We start from the raw sequence: 24865 nt of genomic DNA on the forward strand, positions 1-24865 counted from the left end.
CGCTTGCTGCTGCCGCCCTGGCTCTCGCTTCAGGGAGCCTCCCTGCCGCTTCTCCACCGATTGGACTCCTTGTCCACCTTCCCCCTGCTTTGCATACACCAAGGCTGCGGGATGGTGCAGTGAGATCTGGGTTATCTCAAGACTTGAATCCTGACAGGGGAGAATTCCGTGTGGATCGACTTACTCCTTGAGAAGCCACCTTAGTTGCCTGGCATGGAGTCTGCGGCAGGCCAGGAGGCAACTGCCATGAGCTGCGATAAATGCTTTTTTGTGTGCTGCTTGGGTGGTTCAGTAGTGCTTGGGTGGTTCTATACTGGACTGTGCTCTAAAACAGCCTGCCAAGGGCTGTTTGTTGCTATCGAGTGATGGTAGAGGACGTTGCGAAAACGGCACATTTTGCCCGCTCTTTTCGCCATGTCCCTTGGCAGAGTAGATGGAGCTGTGCTATTAGCCTTTTTTCTCCCACCAAAGAAAGTAAACATTTCAAACCTGTGCAGCAGGACCTCCTGAATTCTGTTCTTCCACTTGACTTTTTTCCGGGTTTTGAGTTGAAAAGTTTGTGATGCTTGTCGTTTTTTCTTAAAGCAGTGGCTTGATTTTATTTGTGTTCTGATTTGTAGCTTTTAGTGTGAACTTTGGTAGCATATCTAAGCTTTTGTTTGCAAGCCTGAGGTCCGTGCTCAGGTGGTTTTGGAGAATAAAATGGATTCTGATGTTACTCCGATACTGACATCAGGATGTGGGATTTACAAAAAACATTAGATGTTATGAGACTTGGCAGTAAAATGCTGAAAGGTAGGTTAACACCCCTTCACAATTCTGCCTGAAGTGAGCTCACGGAAATTCTCAGTTACCTATAAAAGGTCGCTAGGTTGCAGTAGGAACTATTGGCTTGTGAGAATATTGCATTTTATTCATACTTCGTTCTTTTGGAAGTTCTAGCATTGCAACAGGAAATTAATGTTTTCTTATCTGAAATAAAAAAAAAACAAACCAACAATATTTTGGGAAGTATTCCTAAAATGAGAATTCTGAAATACTATTTTGGGGGGGTGTGACGACGACACATTGAAATGTTGAATATCAATAATAGTGTGAAACTTTTTTTTTTTCAAATTGATAGTTTAAGGTACTAAATAGAACTAAGACACATGTCTACTCTTGTGAATACAGAGATAGAAGGCAAAACAATTGACAGAGAAATGTCAATATTGTCTTAGTTTAAAATGCCTATATGCCTCTACATGTTTCCATGAAATGCTGAGCTCATGAGAAAGTGTTTTGGTGTGGGGTTTTTTTGTGCCCCCCCCCCCCCCCCCCCCCCTTTTTTTTCTTTTTCTTTTTCGGTAAGGTATTCATTTGAAGTATTTTTAACAGTCAGTCTTTTTCTCTCTCCTTCCCCCTCACCCTTTTTTGTTTTTCCATCTGCCATATGCTTCACGTCTTCTTGCAAGATCACTGGGGATAGATGATATCTAAATATACTTTTTCTCAGTTTTAGCACAATGTGGCTCTGATCCTGATTGGGACTTCAATGTTCTTCAGGATAAAGATGTTAAGGAAATAGAATGCCATTTGTGAAATGGAGCCTTTATGAATATGACAGGTGTTTGAGCCTTCAGCAGAATCGGCATTTCTCCAAAATGTCCCAATATTTCAGCTGAATAAGGTATCGGCCAAACCCACGAGATATTAAGTTATATGGATGTAAAACAAGCGTTTCTGCTTTTTAATTAGATTTCGTATATATGGTATATTCTCATGTTCTGCTATGAGCTGTACGCTCCCTAAATAAGGATTTCAAGACTGATATATGTTTGGACTGCATTTAAAAATCTAAAGTTGCAATAAGGCAGAGAAAACTCAAAGAAATATAATAAACATATCCAAACTGCCTTTTAAACTTTCTTCCATACCAATAAAAGCAGTTCCTCCCATTATGTATGGTCTCTAAGTATCTCTGCCATGTTTTAACGCTGGCACATTGAAGGAGCCCTGACTGTGGGAAGTGTCTGGTTTAATGGAGACTGCCCCATGTGTTTGTGCTGTGCTGTGTTTTGATCTCGAGTAGGACCCGTGGCTGCTGTGTGCCCCTGAAAGCAGATGAGCAGGAGTCATGAACTGAGGCAGCAGTCAGAATTGCTGAGTGGAATAAGAAGGGCACACGTACACTGCCTGGGTATTTAATGGGTAGGTAAGAGTAAGCAGGATGTCTGACTGAGCTCCATTCTCTCCTGGTCTGAAAACCCCAAGTTTCTTCAATATGAACTGTTCTTCTGTTATTTTTAATTATAATGGGGTCTAGAAATCTAAAAGCAATTATCCACAGTATTCAATGTAATGGGTAGGGATTCTTGGGCAAGCCTAGACCACACTAGCTTGGATACTAGAAGCTGTACAGTACAGAAAGGATGAGGTGATAGCAGCAAATAGTGGCTTCATAGTACTGTAGCTGGGCTGCTCCCTGAGCTAGTTTGGGTTTTTCTATATACTGTTGTTCATGCAATCTAGACATAACTACGTATTGCCAAAGGCACTATACCCTTCAAAAGCTTTAAAATAGGGAAAGTAGGGAAAGATTATGAGAACTCTGAAGTAAGGGGACTTGCTTGGATTTACTGGCAAGGTCTTGAACAGACTGAGGTCTTGTACGTCTCCATCAGGCTCCGATCTGTTAGACAACACAGCCCCTTTGTAGCTTGTTCCCTAATCATTCAGTAGATGAAGCACATGGGCATAAATAAAGTAATATAGAAAACTATAAGCCTCTTGACAGTGGTGTGGATGGTAGTTTGGGGAATGGCAGGCAAGTTTCCTTCGACCTCTTGGTTTCTGGGGTGTGCTGCAAATCATAGACTATGGAAAGGAGGGATTTCTCTGTGAGATCCCAAATGCAGCCAAAAATGGTTTAAAGTCTAGACTACAATTATTGCAGCAGGATGGGGGGAAGTGCAGTACATACCTAGCCTTATGGTTAATTTTGTAGTATTTCTACATATGCAGAAGTACTTACCTCTGGCAATTGTGTGCTATTTGAGAATGCACAGTAACCTTTCTTTAGCAGGACTAGTAAGAGATGGACTAATAAGAAATAGAAATCTACTTGTACTTATGAAATAAGCATGATTTTCCTGTTCTTACCAACTTGCCTTTTTACTTTCTCTGTTAGTGAATGTGAACTATTTTGGATCTGTAGATATTAATTTCTATTAATGTAGATATGCTAAGTTCCCTGGCAGCAGTTTTTTCTGCAGCATAGGAATCTCACAGTGTAGTGGGTTTTTGTTTTAAGTATTAGTAATGAACAAATAAATACAAATTATCCATTTCTTTTTAAAGTACACATTATTTCAATGTAGGGTTCTAGGCTTAGTATTTATATAAAGTAAATAATAACTTCCAGTTTGGGCATGTTATTGTTCATGTTACTGCAACTTGCTAGAAGAAATAAGATCAGATTTACTGACTTATTTTAAGGATATTTTGGTTTTTTTTCCCCTAAGTTAAGCAACTGTTGTGGGTTTTTTTTGTGTTGTTGATTATCTTCTGTTGCTGCTCACATCAAACTTGGCAGCTAATTCTGTCCCCCTTACATACCATGCTGTTCTGGATCCGTTGCTTGTGGGTGGGTGTTTTTTGCTAGCCGTTTTTTCATGGCTTCTATTAACTATTTTTCCCGTCATTACATCTACCTTTCTCCATCTTCCAATGCGATGCGTTAGCGGGAACACTCTTGTATGAATTGGGATGTAGAAGTTTGCTTTTTATATGCATCTGACACGAATTCTGTAGATTCAGGAGGTAGTCTGTCAGAACTGAATGCACTGCTGGACCTACCTGTGTCAAGCTGGGGCTAGCTACACCTACAGACCTGCAGAGTCCCAGGCGTCTAGTAGGATTGCACAAGAATTTAGCAACCAACAATTTAAAACAAACAAAGCAACTTGCCTTCCCCTCCCAAAAAGTGGAGCTCGTCTGGTATTGTCACAGTGTAGGAATATTTAACTGAAAAGTTAGTGCAACTGCAATCTTAAAGTCCTCTGGCAAGCTTTGCTCTATGACTACCTATTTTAATAAGCTCTTGTGGAAGCAGAAAGAGGCACTTGTATCAAAATCTGTTAAAATATTGATGAATGAAAGAAACCCTTGCAAGAGAAGACTGGTTCACTAAGTCCAGTTCCTGCTGTTACAGGCATCCTGTATCATATAATAGTGCTCATATATTAACCAAGCTCTATCTTTACAGTTCTTGCCTCTGCTGCACCCATCTGATATCTTGCTTTCCTGGTGGTGAGGAACCTTCCAATTTCTGACTGAGGTGTTGTCACAAGTTTAGCCATACTCGGTTCTTGTGCCATTGTAAGTTTAAGTAGTTCTTGTCTTTTTCAAGGTTTACTGAATCAGTAAGAGGGACACTTACAGTCTCCTCAGAATGCAAATACACCGAGCTCTTTCTGGTGTCCTGTCACACAAGTAGTTGCCTCTCCTCTTAACCGTTTATTGGTGAGGCCTTTAGACTTAATGCTGAGGATTTTTGTCTTAGTGTCCTAGGTGAAATGTTGACTTGTGTCTGGTCTTTGTATAACCCTTGTTTTGTCCCTTGTAGCGAGTTTCCTACCCACCTTAAAGTTCTTAACTCCTAGCTCCAGTGACCTAAGCAACACTGGTGCATGCTGTAGGGTACTCAGCTGTGTTAGAGCTAACATACTTCCTTCATCTAGAAAATGAGATACCACATTGAGAAAGAATGTCATGTTGGTCTCATGAGATTTTTCGTTTCGGTGCTGGCAAACTGATGTTGTGTTTTATTCTGTTTTCCTTTAGCCTCTTTCTTTAATTATGCCTCCCTTTACAATGTGTTCCAATGCCATATGTTTCTACTGAGGTGATTTTTATGAGCAGTACTTGCCTAGATGACTTGTTTTTGTTTGCCACTTCCTCTGCCTTAAAAAAAAAAAAAAATAAAATCTAGTTACTGTATTTATTGAATGTTTTCAGATCATATACCACCCTATACTTAATAGTTTTACGGAAGTCCTTGTACCTAGCCCTGCAATTTCATTTGCCAGTTCTTTAAGAATCCACAGATGGCAATTATTGAGGTTTTTCTAGTTTCGAGTGGATTAAGCTCTTTGAGTTTTGCTGCTGTTTTCATGCTCTCTGCCTCATAGGCATCTTGAATTTCTCAGGCTGTAAAATAAGAAAGTTAATTCCATTTCGAGACTGTTGAAAGTCGCCTGGAGGGCATGTTGATGTCGGATGCTCTGCACAAGTGTTGTGGGATGCCAAAGTGAAATTTTCATTTTGTTGTTTAAAAGTAAGGATAGTGATGCCATGGAAAAGTCTACAACTGTGTCTTGATTTCTTTTTTCACCCCAATGGAGCATTTCTCCCGCTCCTCCTCTACACTGCTCTCTGTGCTCATTCATGCTGAATGGGAGCAGCAGTAATTCCTCTTCATAGTGCTTGCCCCATCATTCAGTGATGTACCATCCAACAGGCAACCTTTCCAGGCACCTCGTCCTTTTGCCCAGGAGGAGGGTTGTGCTTGTGCTGCTGTTGTGCTGAACTCTGTCAATAAAAACAGAAGCAATTTCTCTGCTACCTCTCAGGCTTTTGCAAGGATGAAAGAGGCAGAAACACATGGCTAGGGAATGAAATGTGGTATTTCCCAACAGATTATAGACCCCAAAAGATGCTCTTTGAATGTGTGTAGTAAAGCTAGGAGTGGGTTAGATGTGAATGAATGATGGAAAGAGCCAGACTGATTCACTTTGGTAAGTTTAAATGGCTTATGGAGTGTTAATAAGTTCGTTCAGATTCACAAACAGCATTTCCCCATCTAGTGAGGTGAGTGAACCCAGCTCATCTCTGGTTTCACTGGGGAACTACAGAGCGGACAAGAACAGTTAAGAAGATAAAGCCACCACAGAAAAAGTGTATTTGAGGATGGCTTGCGACTCTGCGTGGTGGTTCTTTCACTGACGACTTCTCTTAAAATAAAAACATTAAAAAAAAAATCGAAGCTCAGCAGATGGCCGTGTAATCTGTTGTTGAGACTGTAAAGATGGAGGCTGAGGAGACTTTGGGAAGAACTTGACACACCCTGACAGAGAAGCAGTACAGCACGTTTCTCCTTTCTTCCAGTCCCACCTTGCCTTCCATCTGCCCTCCCCAAACCCTACAGAACAGATACAAACCCTATCAGATTCAGGCTGCTGTTTACAGAAGGAAGTTGGAAGGCTTCAAGCAAGTAGAATTTTGAAGCTCAGAAAGCATCAACTCTCTAGTAATGGTGTTTTCCTTTTTCCTCCTGAATTCCTCTGGGGGCTAGGACTGAATCTTAAACTTCACAATTTTAGAATTTAAGATTTTAAAATGTAGAGTTTTAGAATGAGCAGAAGTAAGGAGGCAAGGGCCTTCTGAACAAGAGAATTTATGCAGTGGGGATGATGTTATTGCTTAAACAACTGCCTGCCCCTAGACCCTTCTGTTTAGATTGCTGTTGGAGAGGCTTGTTTGACTCTAATGTTTTTTGTCATTGCCAAGCCAACTTCTTTTAGCCTTTCACAGAGCAGAAAAGAAAAGCCTTGCTCATATTTCGAGTATTTGAAACCTACCATAGCCTCAAGCTTTAGCTTCCTGTGCTGTGCGGTAGAGTGTCTGATAATGAAAGATGAAAGCTTTCTATTTTTGTCTTGTGAATGTAGCTCATGTTTCATGGGCCAGATTGGTTGATTTTTGTGTGTTTCTTTTCAGTGCTGCCTTTATCTTGGGGAAGGGGGAAGAAGGGAATAGCGACTTCACTAAGACGCTAAATTTAGAGTGGTTAGAAAAAGTGAGGATATGTATCTAGGGTCTTTCCAGCTTTTCATACTCAAAGCACCTGAAGAGGCTGATATGTGACCAAGCATGTCAAGTTGAAAGGGTGGTGCCTGGGCACCAGAAACCCCCTTGCCCTTCACCCTAGGGAATATCACAAGTGGCAAATCTGTGCACCGTGACATATAAAGATGATCTTTCTCTCTTTGTCATTTGAAGTATACGCTGCAGAGATAGCTGTTGGTGGTGTGTTCTGATCTAGACGAGCTTAAAATGCACATTTAAAAAGTTGTGATTGATTCTGGGTGTGTTTTAATTCTGTGTGCCTAGTACACTGAAGAGCTTGATAGGATAATTTTATTTTCATAAAAGTACTCTTAGAGATGAGCGACAGCAGATTTGTGGTTTTTTTCTAGTTACGCAAAGTACAGAGACGGTATTAAATGGAAAGGGGAGAGTACAAAAAGAGGATATAGAGGAGAGGCCATGATGTTCTGTGCCTTGGGTGTCACATTTTCTGCCTTAGATTTACTGGGGAAACGTGCTTATCGGAACTGTAGTTAAACAAGTGCTTTTAGTATATGATTATAAAAGCAAAACATGATTTATATTTTCTTTCTCTAAGACCTATAACCTAGCTGTAGAGTTAATATTTTTTCATTATAGTTGTGTGTATTGGGTTGTTCTCCCACCTTACTTTGCTCTCAGATGTTGGTATTTCCATATTCTTTTTTTTAGGATGATGGATACCTTCATTAAAAACATGTCTGCACAAGTATTGCAGAATGAAATACCACGTCTATTCACGGCGTGTTCCTGCTGTAAGAATTTTTCTGTGGAGACACAAGCCCGCGTACTTGTGTCTAGTCTGAAGTGCTCCAGAGCAGATGCCACCCATGTTCTGCAGGAGGTCATAGTCCAGGATGCAGTTCCATCTACAAACCCCAGCCAAGAAGTTCTATGGCTCAGCCTTCCCTCTCTTTCTGCCTCAGCTGTTCACTGCTATCCCTTTCCAACCTGCCAGCATTAACTCCTCAGCAAGTGTGATCCACGGGAAAAAATTAACTGTCTAGGCTGTTCTGGCAGAACTCAAGTTAGGTGAATGCTACCGGATTTTACCTCCTTCTGAACACTGGCACACCTGGACAGCATTCCACACTGAGGATGGCTAAGATCCCCTGCAAAATAGTGCTTTTTTCATTACAAAATAGTTAGAGTTGTTAACATTTATAGTAGGTGGTGCTTTTTGTGATGGTACGCCCAAACTACAGCTTCAGAGTCTGAATGGCTAAGATGTTCTGTACCACGCTGCCCTGTTCATTATGAATTGGCTAGCGTTGTTAGCATATTTACAGTAGGTCCTACTTTTTGTGATGGCGTTATCCAAACTACCATCTTGTGGAGCCAGGTGTCAAGTTTTCTTTTTTTAAAAAATCACCTTGGCGCTGCTGACAAACGGCAGCAGCTTCCAGGTAAATCTGCTGGGTTGCAGGCACGTGTGAGAAGAGTTCAGCATGCGTATGCTTTCATATAGCATCAGCAGCTCCTTGTCAGACCCTGCGTGTGTAGTACAGAAAGAAGCAGTCAGCTTCTTGGGCAGCCTTTCTTGCTGAGAGAGGTGGTGTTCTGTGGAGAAAGCTGTGTCTCGCATGAAAGCATCTGGGAAAGCTTTATTTAGCTTCCTAAGTGTACATTATTTTCTAGAAAGCAAGAGCTGCGCTAGGGCTCACGCAGTTGTCAAAGGTTTCCTTGCTTTGAGTAAGCGGGAAGATCCACAGTGATTCTTTTGAGTTTTTCTATGACAAAGTCCCAGACTAGGAAGATGAGAGTAGAGTATGAATGATGAACAGTGAAGCTTTGTACAAGAGCTAACTTCATGTTTGTTCTGCAATAGGATCTCAGTGCTTGTTTTTACCTGGTTATGAAAATACGAATATTCTTACATTTTGCTATTTCATACTTATTAGATAGCATAAAGGGCATCTTACGGGGTATCCTTTTGATCCTGCTTGTTATAATTCAAAGTACTGTATTAAGAAGACATAAAAGTACATTTTAATCCAAATCAAAATGACAAAAAGGAGTATATGCTGGAGAGGGGCATTTGGAGTATACTTGAAGTGTGTTGCTGCTTTGTTCTCCAAGTGCTCTGAGACAGAACAGGCTGTTGCAGTTATACAAGACCTTTGTACACTGATTCCCCGCCTCTCCCCAGCAGTTTAAGAAGCTCATGTACCCTGGTATGATATACGCTTGAACTGGCATCTTGGAAAGCAAAACAGGTTACGTTGAAGTCATTGACGGGAGCCAGAGAGGGAGCATGCAGCATGCACTGTGGCTTGTGTGGAGGCTACACCCTGTGCCCTGCTCTGGAGGTACCATGTTTGCGAGTAACTGTGTGTGGGCATGAGTGTGCACACATGCATACATGTTCATGAGTAATTGTTTCCGTGAAAGGAATTGCAGAAGGCTGACTACATGTCTGGCTAAACAGTTACTGAATCTGGTTAAGCTATTTCAGGTGGATCATTCACAGAAATAATCTGTTGTTTTCACGGAGTCGGTTATGTTTGCCCTGCTTGTTTAGCATGAGATGGGGAGTTGTTTTGCAGTACATTGCAGGCTGGTTTTGTTCAGCTTCATACCTGCAGCTGTTACTTTTCCACATGTGCAATTTTTTTTCAACATTGCTGGAACTAAATGTTCTTCCTTTTAAATGAAATATGTCAACAATTAAAGAAAAAAAAAAAAAAAAAAAGCCTTGGTGAGCCAGGTTCCTGGTGGCTGCGGGATTGCTGGAGGATGGCCAGTGGTGCTCGCTGACTGAAGATAAGAAGTAGAAAGTGGCAGCATGTAAGTCTCGAAATGGGAAATGTTGCTATTTGGCTACATGCAGCTAGAACTGCTTTGTGAGCAGAGTCTGAGCACTGTAAAACAGCTGGTGACATGTCTCTATTTGAAAGATGATTTTGGCTTGCAATCCGAGCCATGCTGCATGAGATACAGAGCAAACTTCAATTAATGTTTGCATTTTGTTTGGTAGGTGGCTCTGTTGTAATGTTGCTCAGGATAATTTGTGCTCTTCCCTTTTTCCTGTCTTCCCTCTTAAGTATGTAGTGAAGTTACTCCTCTGCAGTCTTAACTGTTTTCTGTCGGCTTTCTTCTCATTCCTGCTTGCTGCTTAGGGCCATAGTGAAGGGAGTTCAGCTCCTCCACCTGTATGCTGTGTCAGTAACTGAAGCTGCCTTTTGAGAGCAGAGCAAGGAAGGGAAATGCTGGTATCCATAACGGTATCTGTAAACTCAGAATTCAGCAAGGTCCCACACTGCATAAGTGTGACATTTCCATTGTTAAAATGGGTTTCCCGGAGTGGGGAAGAGCTCTGTTGGAGTCAGGTTTAGAAGCAAAAAGGGCTGTGTAAGATCATGGCCAAGTTCTTAGCAGTCAGTATGTGTTTGCTAATGGTTCCACCTTTATGACATGTTAGATTTGTGGAGAGAGAAATGACTATAGGAATCAAGTGGGAATTACTTTAAGTGGAAACACCCACAATCATTGATGAATTTTCAGTGTAACATGTCTTTATTAAAGCAAGCATTGTCCTTTTTTTTTCTTCTTCCCCCCCCCCCCCCCCCCCCCCCCAAGGTGCAATAACAATGAGCAGCAATAGTTCTAATACTGGAAGAAGAGCCTAAACAAGGGCAAAAAACATGTCCAGCAGTAAATTACTGCTTTGGGTTTTTTGTTTGGTGGGGGGTTTTTTTGGTTTTTTTTTTTTTTTTTTTTTTTTGCTTGTTCTTTTTAGTGACACCCCTGCTCCTCTTTGGGATTGCAAATCTCATTTGCTGCTTAAAAGTTTTCCCACAGAACTGAGAGAGAAATCATGACAATTTGGCAAAAATGAATGCACAAAAAAAATTGAAATGTGTATTTAATGTAGGACCATTGGAAGCACATCCAGATGGAGAGATGGTGCTGCCTGGAATACTTGTGCTGTCTTTGTAGGAAGGAGATTTTATTGCTGCCCTATTGAGAAATGAGTTTTTCTAAAAGTTATCAAGTTTTTGAGATAAGTTTTGCATTCCGTAATGCACAGTGGCAAAAAGCAAAGAGCCAAAACATTCTGACGATAACATTTTATAGTTCAGAGAGGCACTTTGTTTAATATCCTTGCTTAGTAAATGTAATTGTTGCAGTTGAAAATTGGAAGTTAATACTTACATGACCCAAGGCAAACAACTTTGCAACTTTGAAACAAGCCAATTCCTGTTTGCAGTTGTAGCAGATGCCTCGTTTCAGACAAAACTTCAAATAGCCATGACTCATGGCCACCAACTAGAAGTGTTTGTTGTTCCTGAGGGTACAAAGCAGTTTCTTTTATGTTTTGGGCAGTGAGTCATGGCTGAAAAGCATGTTGTTAGTGCTTCTAAAGGTAAATTGGATACAGCGATTCTGTGGACAACACCTGGAGTTCATGCACCGTTAGTTATTTGTGGGGATGGACTCTGGTTTGCTGTCGTGGATTACTCATAAAAGATGACCAAGTGGTTCACAAGATCTATTCTGCGGGTGTGTTTGACCTCCTCTGGAGTCATTGGTGACAAAGAACTGTGACCTCTCACAGTTTGATGCTGGTTACAGACAGATAAAACTGTTGATAGTTGTGATTTCATTAGAGATGAGACATGGGATTGTGCAATGAGCTGGTGAGGCCCGGCCTGATTCAGCATGCTCTCCCGCTGCGCACGTACTAGGATTTGCAAAACACGCAGACTACTGTTGCTTCCACTTGACTCCTCAGCTGGGCCAACAGCGCTCCATTGTACAGTCTTGTGGGGTGTCCAGGCTCTCTATCAGACTAGCTCAGCATCTGTGCCATCAGTTAGCCTGTGCGAAGTTGGCAGTGGCCGTCATTGATTCGCGCTGCCTTGCCGGCCTGCAGGTCTGAAGTTGTTTCTTCCTATGTTGGAGGGAGTCTTATGCTCTGGTATAGGTGTTCTGGCTGCACATGTGTGACTGCCTCTCTTTGCTACCCTCAAGACCAAAGGTGCGTAGGGCATTTCAGCTTCCCAAGCTGCCACGTGTGGGGGTTTCTCTGATTTTGGTAGCATCTAGATGCAAAGGTGTGGGGATTCACACATTTGATTCAAAGTCAGGGGTGGAAGAGTGTGGCTGATAGGTGGCATGTCTTTAACTTCTTCCTTTGGGGGGGGGGGGGGGGTGTGCAGCTCTTCTTTGCTCAGGACAGCAGGCATGAAACAAGCAAAAGGATGGAAGTTACCTGGCCTCTGGGGTGCAACTGTTTCACAGTTCATGGGCCAGTTGGGCAAATGACTTAGTTCCCTGGTGTCTGCTTCCTCAGAGGCATGGATTTGATACTGTGAAGGGTGTGGACTGCAGCTGACTTCCCCAGTGACTCCGCTTGTCTGCTGACAGTGTTGCAGATGGAAGATAAATTGCTCATCATTGCAGTCTGACAGCTGCCTAGAGAGCAGAGTAGGATTAATTCCTGAAGTTCTTCCTTAACGATTTCATTTACCTGGGTGGATGTTCACTACTGAATTTCTAACTCCTTTGAGTTAGAATGAGTAGTAATATAATTACCTGTCTTGTTAATTTCATGTATTTCATGTACACTTAGCATCCTAGATAACACGGCTAGTATGCTGTTATTTATCTCTCTTAGGAAAAAAATCTACATTGTTAAAATAAGCTGGTAATGTGGTTTTACTCTATTTAGTAGAGGCTGTTGCCTTGGGCTATGGCTTATCTAACAGCCATGAAGACTGTGCAGTTTTCCATCTTTGCTCTTCATCGTTCATATTACGTGTCTATAGTTTGTTCAGGGCAATAGTGGGTAGGGTATTTGTGTATTTCTGGTGTATTTACACAAGGCTGCCCTCTGATGATTGCACGCTCTGGAGCTGGGTCTTTTAATGCATGTCTTGATGGGCAGCCCCTCTGTAATTAAGTAAATGCCCTATTCATTCGGCTGGGAGGTTTGCTTACCTTGTATTGTGCCATTCAGTTACCTATTGAGGTGTTACCCTGTGAAAGTGCTGTAATAACGACAGGCTGTTGGAAAAGCAGGTAGCAAAACAATAGCCTGAAATAAAATACTTTCTGGAGGCCTCTCAAGGGTCGTTAATAGACAATTCCTGAGCTTTTAGCCGTTAAGTCTGCTCTGAGCTCCAGCGGGGTTACAAAACCTGTTTTGTCTGGCAGTAGTATGGATCAGTGAGCCAAAGGGTTATGAACAGTTAAAAAAAACCTTTCTGACAGAGTTCGGGCCCTTGTTTTGGAAAAGCTGTTGAGAGAGTATGAAGGAGATTGGGTTTCTCCTGGGTCTCTGGCACAGGAGTTTGATAGTCACTTAGGTGAGCGAAGTTTGCAGTATGTGTTTGCCCATATTCCTCTCGTTCTTTTTTTCTACTGATAAGATTCAGTATTGGTTGGAGAAGGCCGCTTAGCCACTCGATTTAGTACGGCCACAGCCTTCCAGGAGGGAGAAGATTCGGGTACAGGGTCCTGGGAGAGGGGCTGGGCAGCTGCGAGCACCAGGGGCTGCGGCTGGGGCTGAGAAGGAGCCAGCGATAAGTTTGGGAGCTCCGAGGAGTGTGCTGGCAAGGGCTGGAGTGCAACCCAGATGTGCAGACTCCAAACAGTGAGGCTGTAGCCACCTTTGCTATTTTTATTAAAGCTGTAAGCGGTGATTTGTGAATGTATAAAAAAGAGACCCTGGAGAATGTTGTGTATTAAAATGTCTAGGTTTAGGTTGTAATTTATTAGAGTATTTTTCTGAAGACAAGAGTCAGTTGGTTTGTTGGGGTGTCTTTCGTGTGTTTGGGACCTTGAAAGGGAAAATTCTTTTATAAAATTAAACTTTATTACTGCGTACAGTTCTGGGACAGGTACTGTATGTTGTCATGTTGCTTTCATTGGAAAGCAAACATAAATATAGCCGCAGCAGTGTTAAATGCTGTGACTAACCTAAGATACTCTGTTAAATACTGTTTTAAGATTTTATGCAGCCAAGCATGTTATCTTCCACCGAAAGAACGTTTGCTGCGATTTTATTTTAGTGATCTGCAAGCGGTTGCTAAGTATACACGGCAAATGGATTGCTACCTGCAGTATTGTGAAGAATATTGTAAGAAAATCTTGGTAATGTTTTCTGCTCCTTTAGTATCAAAGAAGTCCTGTGGAAAAATGTCCCTGTACCCTTTTTGTGTATTTTCTCCCTCCACTGTATACCTGTACGCATGTATCTCTATCAGGAAAAAAACCCCAACCCCCCAAAAAAACAAAACCTGAAAAATATCTTTATTTTGGTTTCTTCTATTTAATTGCTGGTTACTTTAGAAGTAAAAGGACTATGAGGTCTTATGTTTGCATGTTTTTCCCTTTCTATTTAACTAGCTGAATAGCTAATCTATACTTCTCGTTGTATTAGATAAAGAGAAAAAAGCCTCTAAGTAGACAAAATGTCTTCTTCCGTGGTGCTGTGGAGGTTACTGTGTAGGTGACCTCTGCTTTTTAATTTGTAAGCAAAACAAACTTTGTGTGAGCACAGTCAAGCATAGTTTTTTGTTCTGATTACAGTTTATTTTTTTAAAAAACAGCATGAACCTTTTAGAAGGTTACTTCTACTTACTGCCTTAAGTATGAATGTACTTATCTTGGCTGATGTGATAGCTAAATGGAAGCTGAAAGGGCTCTTTGGAAACCACTTGTGTATCTGTGGATAGCAGGAGTGCCAGAATTACAGCCAACTTGACCAAAATGACATGCTTTATGTATGTTAGGGCATTGAATGAAGCATGCTACCAGGTTAATTTGCCCAAACTGGGAGCTGATTTTACAGTCAATTCATTCCTTTGCTTCAGTCTGCTTGAGTTTGCTTTTTAATTCTGTGAATTAGCATCAACACATGTGGGAGGACATTTTCTTTGGATCCTCCACTAAATTCTGAACTGTGTAGAAGCCCTGACAGTGAGAGTAGTTGAGCTGAATGTCTGTCTCCTCATTTACCCTCTTAATGGGCTTTTCACTGTGTATTTTTGCACCTATTTGAAGCAGTGATACTAGTCTTCCAATTACTGTTCAAGCTCTTTGACTGTGCTGAAGAGCAGTTATGCAACATGTCTGAGTTGCTTCCTTTTTCCCCAAGAGTGGGCAAGGACTGACAGTATTTGATTCTACGTGCAACTTAACTCTTGAACTGAAATTCAGAGCTCAGGCTACGGATACTCTGAATAGACCCCTGCTAAGTGAGGAGGAGAGGCTGCTAGCTGTTAAAGAATAGATGCTGCGTGCTCGCAGCATCAGGAGAGATGGATTTTGGTCTGGTGCTTCTGATACCTTGAGTGCAAATGTACGTAGCATTTCTATCTTTCATACGTTGTAGGAAGAGGTGACTCTCTTTTGTTAAATTTATTTAAGGTTAATCAGCCCAAATGGCACTGATCGTTTAGTGGTTAAACAAATACATGAACCCTTGTGCGTGGGCTTGTTACTGTGCTACTTGGTGCCCCAGTGATCTGCCCTACCAGCTTCCAATGTCTGTTTCTCCTTCAGGGACCTCCACCATGCCTGTGCTGCTCCCCTTTGAATGTGGAGCAGCTTTGCCAGGTTTATCAGCAGAGGCATCTCCAAATGAGGCGTCTGTGTCTGGTAGGATGCTTGGGAGTGAACTGCCAGGTGGTAATTACCAGAGCAGAGGGCTGCCAGGGCTGTCTGTATACCTAAATCACAGAATGACTCAAAGTCATCCAGCTGTGGTGCATCACTGGCTTGTTTAGATGCTTAATTACATTGCCTTCCCTCTTCCCCTCTTTCCTAGAATCATAATAACCGTCTTATGTCTGGTCCTTTTTAAAGAAAAGTTAGGCTTGGATTCTCTTCTCTCTTGGAGAGTTTCTCCTGCTGATGAAAAGCAAAAGGCTGACAATTAAAATCATGGAACTTGTCCAGCTTTGAGGGAAGGCCCTCCTCCTTATATGAGATGGCCAGCAAGCTCTGGCTGAGCCAGCTGTGCCGATTTTAGGAAGTTTGCGTTTCCTTTTGCCACCTGCCCCTTTGGCAGAGGTTATCGCTCCCCTGGTGGGGTCGGCGGTGTGGCCGTGCCCACCTGCATCAGGAGCTGGAGAACTGATTCAGCGTGCATGCGTGTGTTAGCTCCCTGCCTGGATGAGCAACCTGAGCAGCTGTGTGGCATCGCAAGTGCCGTACAGCGCGATGGAATCGAGGGGGGAGAGTGAGTTCAGCCTCTTGGGGATAGCCTTGTGGTTACGCTGGATTAGCTGCAGTCCGCAGCTGCATCCTAAGACTGCGTTTTGGCACGTGCTTGGAGGCTTTGCGCTTGTAATTGATTTCCCTCACTTTCTTTCTGGCTTCGTGTGACCTAGTACATGGAGTGCCACGGCTGATGGAGTGCTCCTCGCCCTGTAAACAGTTTTATGTATTATCAGAGGGTATGCATTTAATTCCTTTTTTTTAATTGGGAGATTTTTATCTTGGGTTGAGTGATTTAGATTTCCTGTTCCTGCTGCTTATCAATGGTTTAGTGGATGTAGTCGGATCTTGGAAGAGAGCAGTTCATATGCATAAACAAGGAAGAAAGAAGAGGTGGATCCTGCTTCTAGTGCTGGTGGATCATCTTCAAATACTTCTGCATGACTATGTGGTTAGAAAAAAAGCCACCATGTATTTGTGTGACTGTTGTAAGGCTTGCTGTCTTTTGGGGACACTAAAGAAATTGTGTGTAGCTATTGCCCCTGCCCCCCCGCCCCCCGTCTTCTTTACTTAATAACTAGGGTAAGACAGAGATGACTTTTCAATTCCAGACTTTTTTGTGTGTGTGTTATATAGATTTGCTGACCGTATTTTGATAAGAAAATTGATTTTTGACACTATACTAGAAATGTACCAGGTCTATGGACTGGTAAGATAGCATTAACTGTCTTTTTTATTTTTAAATTTTTTTCTTTTTTGAAAGACGTTAGCTTTTAGGTCTTATCCTTTCCTTCATAGTTTTCAGAAAGCCTCATTTGTTTGTAGTTCAAAAAGATTTCTCTAGGAATTAGCAAATTAAACACAAAAGAAAACAGTATGGTTTTGTTGTTTCCTTGAAACTGTTGTTTACCTAGTATTTGTAGTCTCTCTGCATTTGTTTATGACAATGAAACAGAAAGTAATGCTTGAATTAATGCTCCGTTACAAAAGCGGTGTACTAAGTTAAGCATATAAATCATGGGAGTTTATGCATTGTGCAAGAGATGGTATTTTGAGCTAATAATCTGGAATAGAACAGCACTGTCTTGTTTAAAGGAAGTGTGGTTCTGCAGCCCTCTATACATTTGCTGCTGAAAAAGGGTATGTTTATAACATAACCGGAGTGGATTGTAGGGAAACATGTTCCATGGTGAAAGTGACCTGGAAAGAAACATTTTCATAGCTTCATGTCATCGCTGTTTTTCATTCCTTACACACACGTATATCCCTGGCTGAGATGTTCTTTTGTCTTGTTTGTTGGTTTCAGAAGCTTCCTGGCTTTTCTGTAAGAATTATTTGGTGTCCCAGATCTGCCAATTATGAGCTTCTCAAGCTATGGGCACAGGAGCAGAGGGGCAAACCTCCAGGCAGAAACCTGGTGCAAATAGCACTGAAGCAGCTGCAGACAAAAGGGCAGGCTGTGCATTTGATAAAGTAAGAATTGAGTGCACTGGGATTGAAATGTAGGCATATGAAAGGTGACAAATTTAGCCCAGGGTAAACTTGCCTTTGGGAGAGAGCTCAGTCCCTAGTAAGTGTCAGGTGTTCACAGCTTTTAAATCAGGGCAGCTTGACTTGGCACAGATTAACCCTTTTGTGAACCCCTATCCTTGGTCTCTGCAACCCATATATATTTGGGTTTCTCTGGTCATGTTATCCGTTTCTGCTTGGGGGGAAAAAAACAAAACTGGGTGAAATGCTGAAGGTATGGTGCATGGTGCATTTCTCCTGGATTTCCAGGCCTATGGTGGTCCAGATCAAACCATGGCTGTGAAGAGGATGCTGGCCACCTGGAGGTCATGGACACATCTACTTTAGGTATACATGAACTCCACAGGCAGAGTCAAACGTGGCTTGCATGAGTTGCATGTCAAGAAGCACAGCATGTCTCAAGCATGTTGGTTTACTGAGCACAAGCAGAGCAGCTATCATTTGCGGGCAGTAGAGCAGCCCAGGCTTTCCAGAAGCATTCAACTTGCTATATATAAGTGCAATCTTTCTTGTTTCTACATAGAACAAATCTTCCAGAGCCACAATTGAAGGGGTTGGTCAGCCTCAGCCCAATTTTTCTTCTTCCAAGTTCTTGAGTATATGTATGTTGCCAGCAAGTAGGAACTTCAGACAGTATAAATAAAAAGCACTGTCCTTACCGATGCAGGTTTGTGTGGGATGTTGTAGTCTTTGGACTGGTAATGCATCCTTCCAGAAGAAAAAGTATGGCAAAGGCTGGAAATTGAGTGAAGAGGAAAAATTCATGTATTAGTCCTCAAAACTGTATTACCTTGATGTTTGTCACTTCTGTAGTGTTTTTGCTTTGTGTTAAAATCTCTTTCCAGTTTGACTGCAGGGAAGTATCCATTTCATGTTCCCCTCCCCAGGAATGATACCCAGATTATGAAAGCCAAGGCTTGGCCCTGTCTGGTTGTGTCTTACATCACATCTCCATTTGGTGACCTCATTTTTTCAGGGTTGCTAAGCTTGTTCATTTGTGGTGGCCCCACTAGGCTGTTGCAGTACTGGCCCTGTGTAGGGCTTCTGGAAGCCTGTGGTCTACTGCCTTTAACCATGTTGGAGGGAGCATTATTGAGCACCAGTGTTTCCAGACAGCTGTGATCCATTCAGCATGTGTTTATAGTGACATGATCATTATAACCAGGATCAGAGCATAAATTGTGAACCTTGAGAAAGAGGAGAAAGTTGTGCTTCCCTAGCTAATTTACTGGGATTCAGAAATGTCATAGAATTAATTGATTTGTGCCACAAGTGGGTCAATGATGTACTTTGAAAGCTCTTACGGATTTTCATGTGGCTCTAGGAAAAGTGAAACTGCCTCCCCCCCGCCCCGCACCCCTGTTGCATATTCTAAAGCAAAATTCTTCAGACTTTTTATTAGCAACCACAACACACGCTCAGCTTCTGAAGCTGCTCTGAGGTGTCAGGCTGAGGAGCCGAAGTTACAGGCCCCGTGCAGATAATTGTTGGATGAAGCACTGTGGTCTTTGTCATGCAGAGTGGGCGTAAGGATATATTAATATTAATTTAAAACCCTGGTATTTGGCGTCTCTTCTTGAAGGGGTTATACTTACTTGCTTTTGTCATCTGCATTTTTAAATTAGGGCCTTAAGCACATGTCTGTTTATGGTCATAGCTTGTAGGGTGGGAGTGGCCTCATTAAAACATACTTTATGAGACTGTTTGAGGTGAAAAGCCAGTTTTTGTTCTTTCTTTTAAATGCATAGAGTATGAGAGACCTGTTGTTCTAGCTTGAGCAAAGTAATGTCTCCTGGAGCTTCTTTACTCAGCCTGGAGTAGCTATCAATAGAGTATCCTGTTGTTTCCATCTCCCTTGACCACTACGTTAGGAGAAATCTATACCTGAGGACAGAAGATCTCTTAATTTCTCATCTAGTTTATGACCAAAGGGGAAGTAGTGGCCCTTTCAAAATTGGTGGGAACTCTGCAATGCGACTGAATTTGAAAAGTCAAAATTTCACCACAGTCACCTTGATGTGGATGCTTTCTTTTCCTTGTTTTCATCTCTTGGTGCGCTTGCTGTGTGAGAAATGCTGGGATTTAGGAAAGGGAAAGAGGAGACATCTGTATGCACTCTGCAAGAAAATAAAAAATGGTGGTGTGGACAAATTGAGTGATCACAGGAGCCTGTTATAGAAGAAATGGAAGATAAAACAAGGCTGGGGGTGTGTGTGTGTTTCAGTGTTGCAGTTGTGGGAGGTTTTGAGTTTTGATGGCTGTGCTTTACTGACATCATTAACATGCTCATCTGAATAATGAAGTTAATAGTCCAATAATGTGAGTGTGTGTGGGCAGAGTTCAAATCTTCAATGTATCTGATGTTCTGTCGGGTGCAATTTTCTGCAAACCTGCTAACAAGACTGTGATCATTCATTTATGGTGTGTTTGGGAGCTTATCTGTGTAACTCAGAAACTTTACAGTGATTTTTTTTGAAGTTCTAATTTTACTTGTACAAAATTTCTGCGTTGATACAAGTATCAATGCTCAACAAAAGGAAAAGAAAACATATTTAGACCTTTCAGCAGTGAAAAATCTTGAGAAGAGATGATAAATGAGTTGAAAAGTCATGATTACATACATTGATCAGCCATTTAGGCAGCACAATTGAATGATATTTTCCTTTCTGGCTTGTGTGAGAAGACCAGCAAAATTGACTGAATCCAGGTGAGTTTAAGTAGTTGATGGATGATGTAACTCCAGCAATAGTTGATCAATGTTATTGTGAACTTAATTAGGCTAGGGATGACAGTCAAATTAGAAGCAAATTTAGCTAAACTGGTGTGTCTATATTAATACCATAGTTTATAACTGGTATAAACTTAAAATTGCACTTGCAAGCCTTGCTTTTACAAACTAAACTTAGATGGACTGTCATGTAACCAAACTAAAACTTCACTTGTGAGATCTTGCACTACGTAAAATAACTATTAAAATCCCACCTGAAGTTAATAGGTGACAAGGAGAGTCAACAGTAGCAACTGGATGGAGTCTACCCTGGAAACTGAACATTTGTAATAGTTTTTTGAAGGATAAGCACTTGTACGTTATTGTGAAATATAGTTACCAACATTTGGTTTTGGTTTTGCACTAAAAAAATTTCCATTTGCCAACATGAAGAATAAAAGAACTTTTTTTTTTTTTTTAAAAAAAAAAGAAATAACAGCAATACTTCTGTGTGATGGTTCAAGACGATTTTAGTATGGGCTTTGTCTCACATTGGCTTTGAAGCTGTGATGATTAACATTTTAGGTTTAAAGTTGTGTTTAAGGGTCTCACTGTAGTAGGCTAAAGGCCTTTGGGGTTTTGTTTCTTTTTAGGAACTGCCCACCTTAAGAACATAATAAAGACACAAACTGTGTGTGTAAACACCCTGTGTCAGAGTCCAAAAGGTAAAGCATTGAAAAGATACAGCATGAAAAATTCTGTCTATAATGTGCTGAATTTCAGGTGAAGGCTTCCCAGCTTTATTAAAAGCAGTACATCTCCACTGGTAGGAGAACGAGTGGGTTTTCAGCCATGCTACTGAACAGGTAGAGGTAATAGACCTGGGGATCCTGTGCTTAAAGGCATCCTGGCTTCTTAAAGTTTTGTCTGTATTAATTTTTCTCTCTGTTTTCATCACTAGTGGAGCTGTCTTGATGGCAAGAGCATGGTGGTGCTTGGAAAAATGGAAGCCTAGAAAGGGCGTGCTATAAACTGCTTCCATGCTGCAGTCAGGATACCTTCTGACTAGTCTTATTCAAGGAAGCCTTAAATTTCCATAAAACCAGGATAACTTACAGTAGTGTGGAGCTCATTCTAGCCTGAAAGACTTGCCTGTGGGATGTGGAAGTCGTTAGGCAGTTAGGTCACCTAGAGGACCATGTTCCTGTGCTGCTGCTGCTGTTGGTACCTGGGCCGTATTGCTGCTAAGCTGACCTAGGTTTGTTGCGATCATGCATTTATCTGCAGAAGAGGCTGCCTTAGGCTGTGCTGGGCCCATCTGGGGGTTCAGTGCTGGTGGCACAGGGGGCTTAGGCTGTGGGGGGAGCTGGTCTTACCACAGTGCAAACTGCCGCTGAGCCAGGTGGGTGCTCGCCTTCTCTTCTTATTTGGGGCCCTATACCAGCTTTTCCTCTATTGGCAATTCCTTTGATGTCTCAATTACAGTTTTTGAATCTGTGTTCTGTCTGCAGGGTGATTTTGAGGGTGTGTGCAAGAGTGACCGCTTGAGATTGCAGCCTGGCTCGCGAGAAAGCAGGTCTATCAGTTCCTGACGGTGGGGGATTGTGCTGCCGGCTCCCAGGGGCTGCTCCGGCTGCTCCGCCTGGCCAGTGCTGCTGCTCCATGAGCCCCCTGTGCTTCATGTACCCCAGCAAAAAGCTCTGGAGAGTGGGTTGGCTTGGTCAGCAGGAGAGCTTAAGCAGTTCCAGGATGGATGGGGGAAAGGCTTGGCTAAGAGGAACCAAAGGCTTGGCTGGCTGGAGGACGGGACCGAGTGTTGCCTGCAAACCTACCATCTAAATAGTGAAGGCTGTTCTCAGGTTTACTTTCCTTTTTGGCAGACTGTACCTCCACAGCAAAAATTAAGAGAGTCTGCAAATTGAGGAGCTTGTAAATCATAATTCTGGATAAAATGATGAAGCCTGGAAGGATCTAGTTAGCTTTACATTTTTGTAGGTCACACTGACAAGCCTTGCAAGTTGTTCAAATCCACAGTAGTGATGTAACCCTTTAAAAAGCTTTCTTCTTCTCTGAGACTCTTGTGTTCTGAAATGAACAATGATTAAGAAGCATCTAGCATGTGGCTCAGTGCTTACAAACCTGAACTTCACCTACAAAATTGTTCTGAGAAACAGTTTGACTCAGAATACCTTTGTGTCAGAATGTCGTGAAAGTTTTCTGGGGAAGCAAGCTGAATTTTTTCCAATTTTTCAGAGGCAACGGTAGTTTACTAACCACTGGAGTCTTCTGTATAGCTAGGAGCTGACTCTTTACTGACTGTTGGGTAGCAAGTGTTACAGTTGTTACACTTAACTCCTAAGTTTGAAGAGCAGAATTATTTGTTGGTTTTGCATTCAGTGGATTGTAATTTCCGGTTTTTGGCATGGTTTCTGCCACTTTTTGGAAGTTTAATTTCCATTTGGCTGTTAGAAATTGATGATCTTCTCAGATAAATAGGGATATTTCATTATTACATGCATTTTGTCAGGTTAATATACTGTATAAGAAGCTGTACAAGTAAAACACAGGCAATATTAGTGTGATACATTTAAATAAGAACCTTCAAAAAACCAGAAAGTATTAAACCAGCTTTTATATTGGACAGGAGCATATTCATTTTTAATAATGAACAGCATTAGATAATTGACGTTATATGACTTCTAAAAATCAGCACAAAGAATAATGATCCTCCACTTAGAGGTTTTTGCCCAGTGCATGCAGCTTGTACTTCTCAGGCAGACAAGACTGTGTGCGTGTTGGGGGTGGGGTGAAACTGCAAGTATTTTTTTGCAGGCTGTCGGAAGCAAAATTGCTTTCCTGGAATGTGGCAAGTCCTGAATTTCTGTCTAAGGGTAAGCCAGACGCAATCAGCTGTGTCACTGCCCAAAGCTGGCCTGGCCTCCGGGTTTCCTGCCTGCTAGATACAGAGTGGGAGCAGGTGAAAGGACTTCAAGCTGGGATTTGTCATCTGGTGCAGAATTCCGTTAAGAAAGAAATCCATCCAACATCATGCACCTGCATGATGGGAGTGGGGATGTTGGTCACACCTCGGTTATTTAGGTCCCCTGGCTGTAAGAGTATAAAGTGCCTGACAGAGAAGCTTTTGTGTGTTTTCCCCAGATGCTAGCTACTCATCAGCTAAGCTGGTGGGTGGGTGGTCGGCACTCCGTAAGCCAACAGAGGATGCCTCAGCCATCTTCACCTCCCAGTGCTTAAATAATAAAGTATGGGAGCTGTGGGAAAGGAGTTGCATGGGGGGATGGCAATGGGCGTGCAAGGGAGGTCCCTTCCAGCCCTGCCTTCTTGTGCAGGAACAGGGGAGTAATTTGTTCTCTTCTTCTCATTTCTGGGAGGTGTTTTAAAGCTCTGAAAGAAAAGATTTCTTTTGCAGAGGGGGAATGTGATACACTAGAAATAAAATAACTGTAAAAGACACCACTGTATAAAACGTAAAACAGTATAATAAAAAAAATCTGAGTTTGGAGGCTGGGAGTATAGTGGTAGCTTTTGAGGATTTTAAATGACCAGGTGGCTAGTTCCAGCTCTTAAGCACCATTCCTTTTTTTGAAAGATTGATGGTCTTAAGATATCAAAGTATAAAAAGATGAAGACTTGCAGCATACCTCAGGTGATTAAGGATGGAGTGGCTGTAAAGTTGTGTTAGTTCCAGTGGGTACTTTGTATTTTACAGGTGATAGAGATGGAATAAGGGTTCTGTGGGGAAACAAAAGGAAGAAAAGGAAATCAGAGGGTACCTGAGGTCTGCAGTAAAGCTCCTGAAGTGATGTAAGAGGAACAGATCTTGAGTAATCCCCTCTGGACCTAATGGGGAAGAGGGTTTTGTACCTGTAACAGCGGTTTCTGTGGGAAAGACCTGCCTTGGCTTGGACGTTTTCATAACTTTCCACCCATTGATTTGGTTCTGTGTTTCAATTTGTATATGCCAAAGAGAGGACAAAAAAGAGTTAATTCTACAGATTTATTAAGCTGACACATTTCTCTGGCCCTTAGCTCTTGGGGCTGTCCAAGGTCAATGTTATTGAGACTGTGGTTTTTGGCACTGCGTATTGAGGAAAATTTGTTTTACGGTGCTTATTTATTTTATTTTAATATTAAGTGGAGCTAAGTGCATTGCACTTTACTAACTGAATCTTCATTTAATTGTTGCTAACTAAAAGCAAATATGAATGGTTGTTAGAAGAGTTTCTTACAAAACGCTTGCATTATGGATCAAATCACATTTCCTCTGTCCCTGAAGTTTTTGTTTTGTTTCCTGGTCTTTAAAATTCTGTATTATGTTTGCATGTGACATACTTACAAAGAGAGCAACCTTGTCACCTGCAAAACATTTAATCTGCAAAACGTTTAATCTGGCATTTCTAAGTGATAAAATTAAAGGGAAGAATAAAAGCCCTGCAATAGCAAAATCTATTTCCAGCTGCTTCTGCATAGAAACAGCATCATACGCAGCACACCAAAATGCTTCCAGTCTCTTACCTGCTCTCCGTAAACCCAGAAAGGGGGTCTGTGTAG

General features: G+C 41.9%; 1 protein-coding gene across 6 annotated transcripts in view; it reads left to right on the plus strand.

The window, feature by feature from the left end:
* CARMIL1 (capping protein regulator and myosin 1 linker 1) overlaps nt 1-24865 on the plus strand; it is a 196167-nt gene that overhangs the window by 46459 nt on the left and 124843 nt on the right. The window contains exon 1 of one of the 6 annotated variants that reach the window (XM_049830467.1): nt 11720-11869. The exons of the other annotated variants lie outside the window; for them this stretch is intronic. Within the exon in view, the coding sequence (XP_049686424.1) occupies nt 11831-11869 (39 nt within the window). The 5' untranslated portion in view covers nt 11720-11830. Of the gene's footprint in view, nt 1-11719; nt 11870-24865 lie in introns of those variants that run through there. 6 annotated transcript variants of the gene reach the window in all.

This window comes from Accipiter gentilis, chromosome 27 (assembly GCF_929443795.1).
Source record: "Accipiter gentilis chromosome 27, bAccGen1.1, whole genome shotgun sequence".
In the NCBI taxonomy this organism is placed as follows: domain Eukaryota; kingdom Metazoa; phylum Chordata; class Aves; order Accipitriformes; family Accipitridae; genus Astur; species Astur gentilis.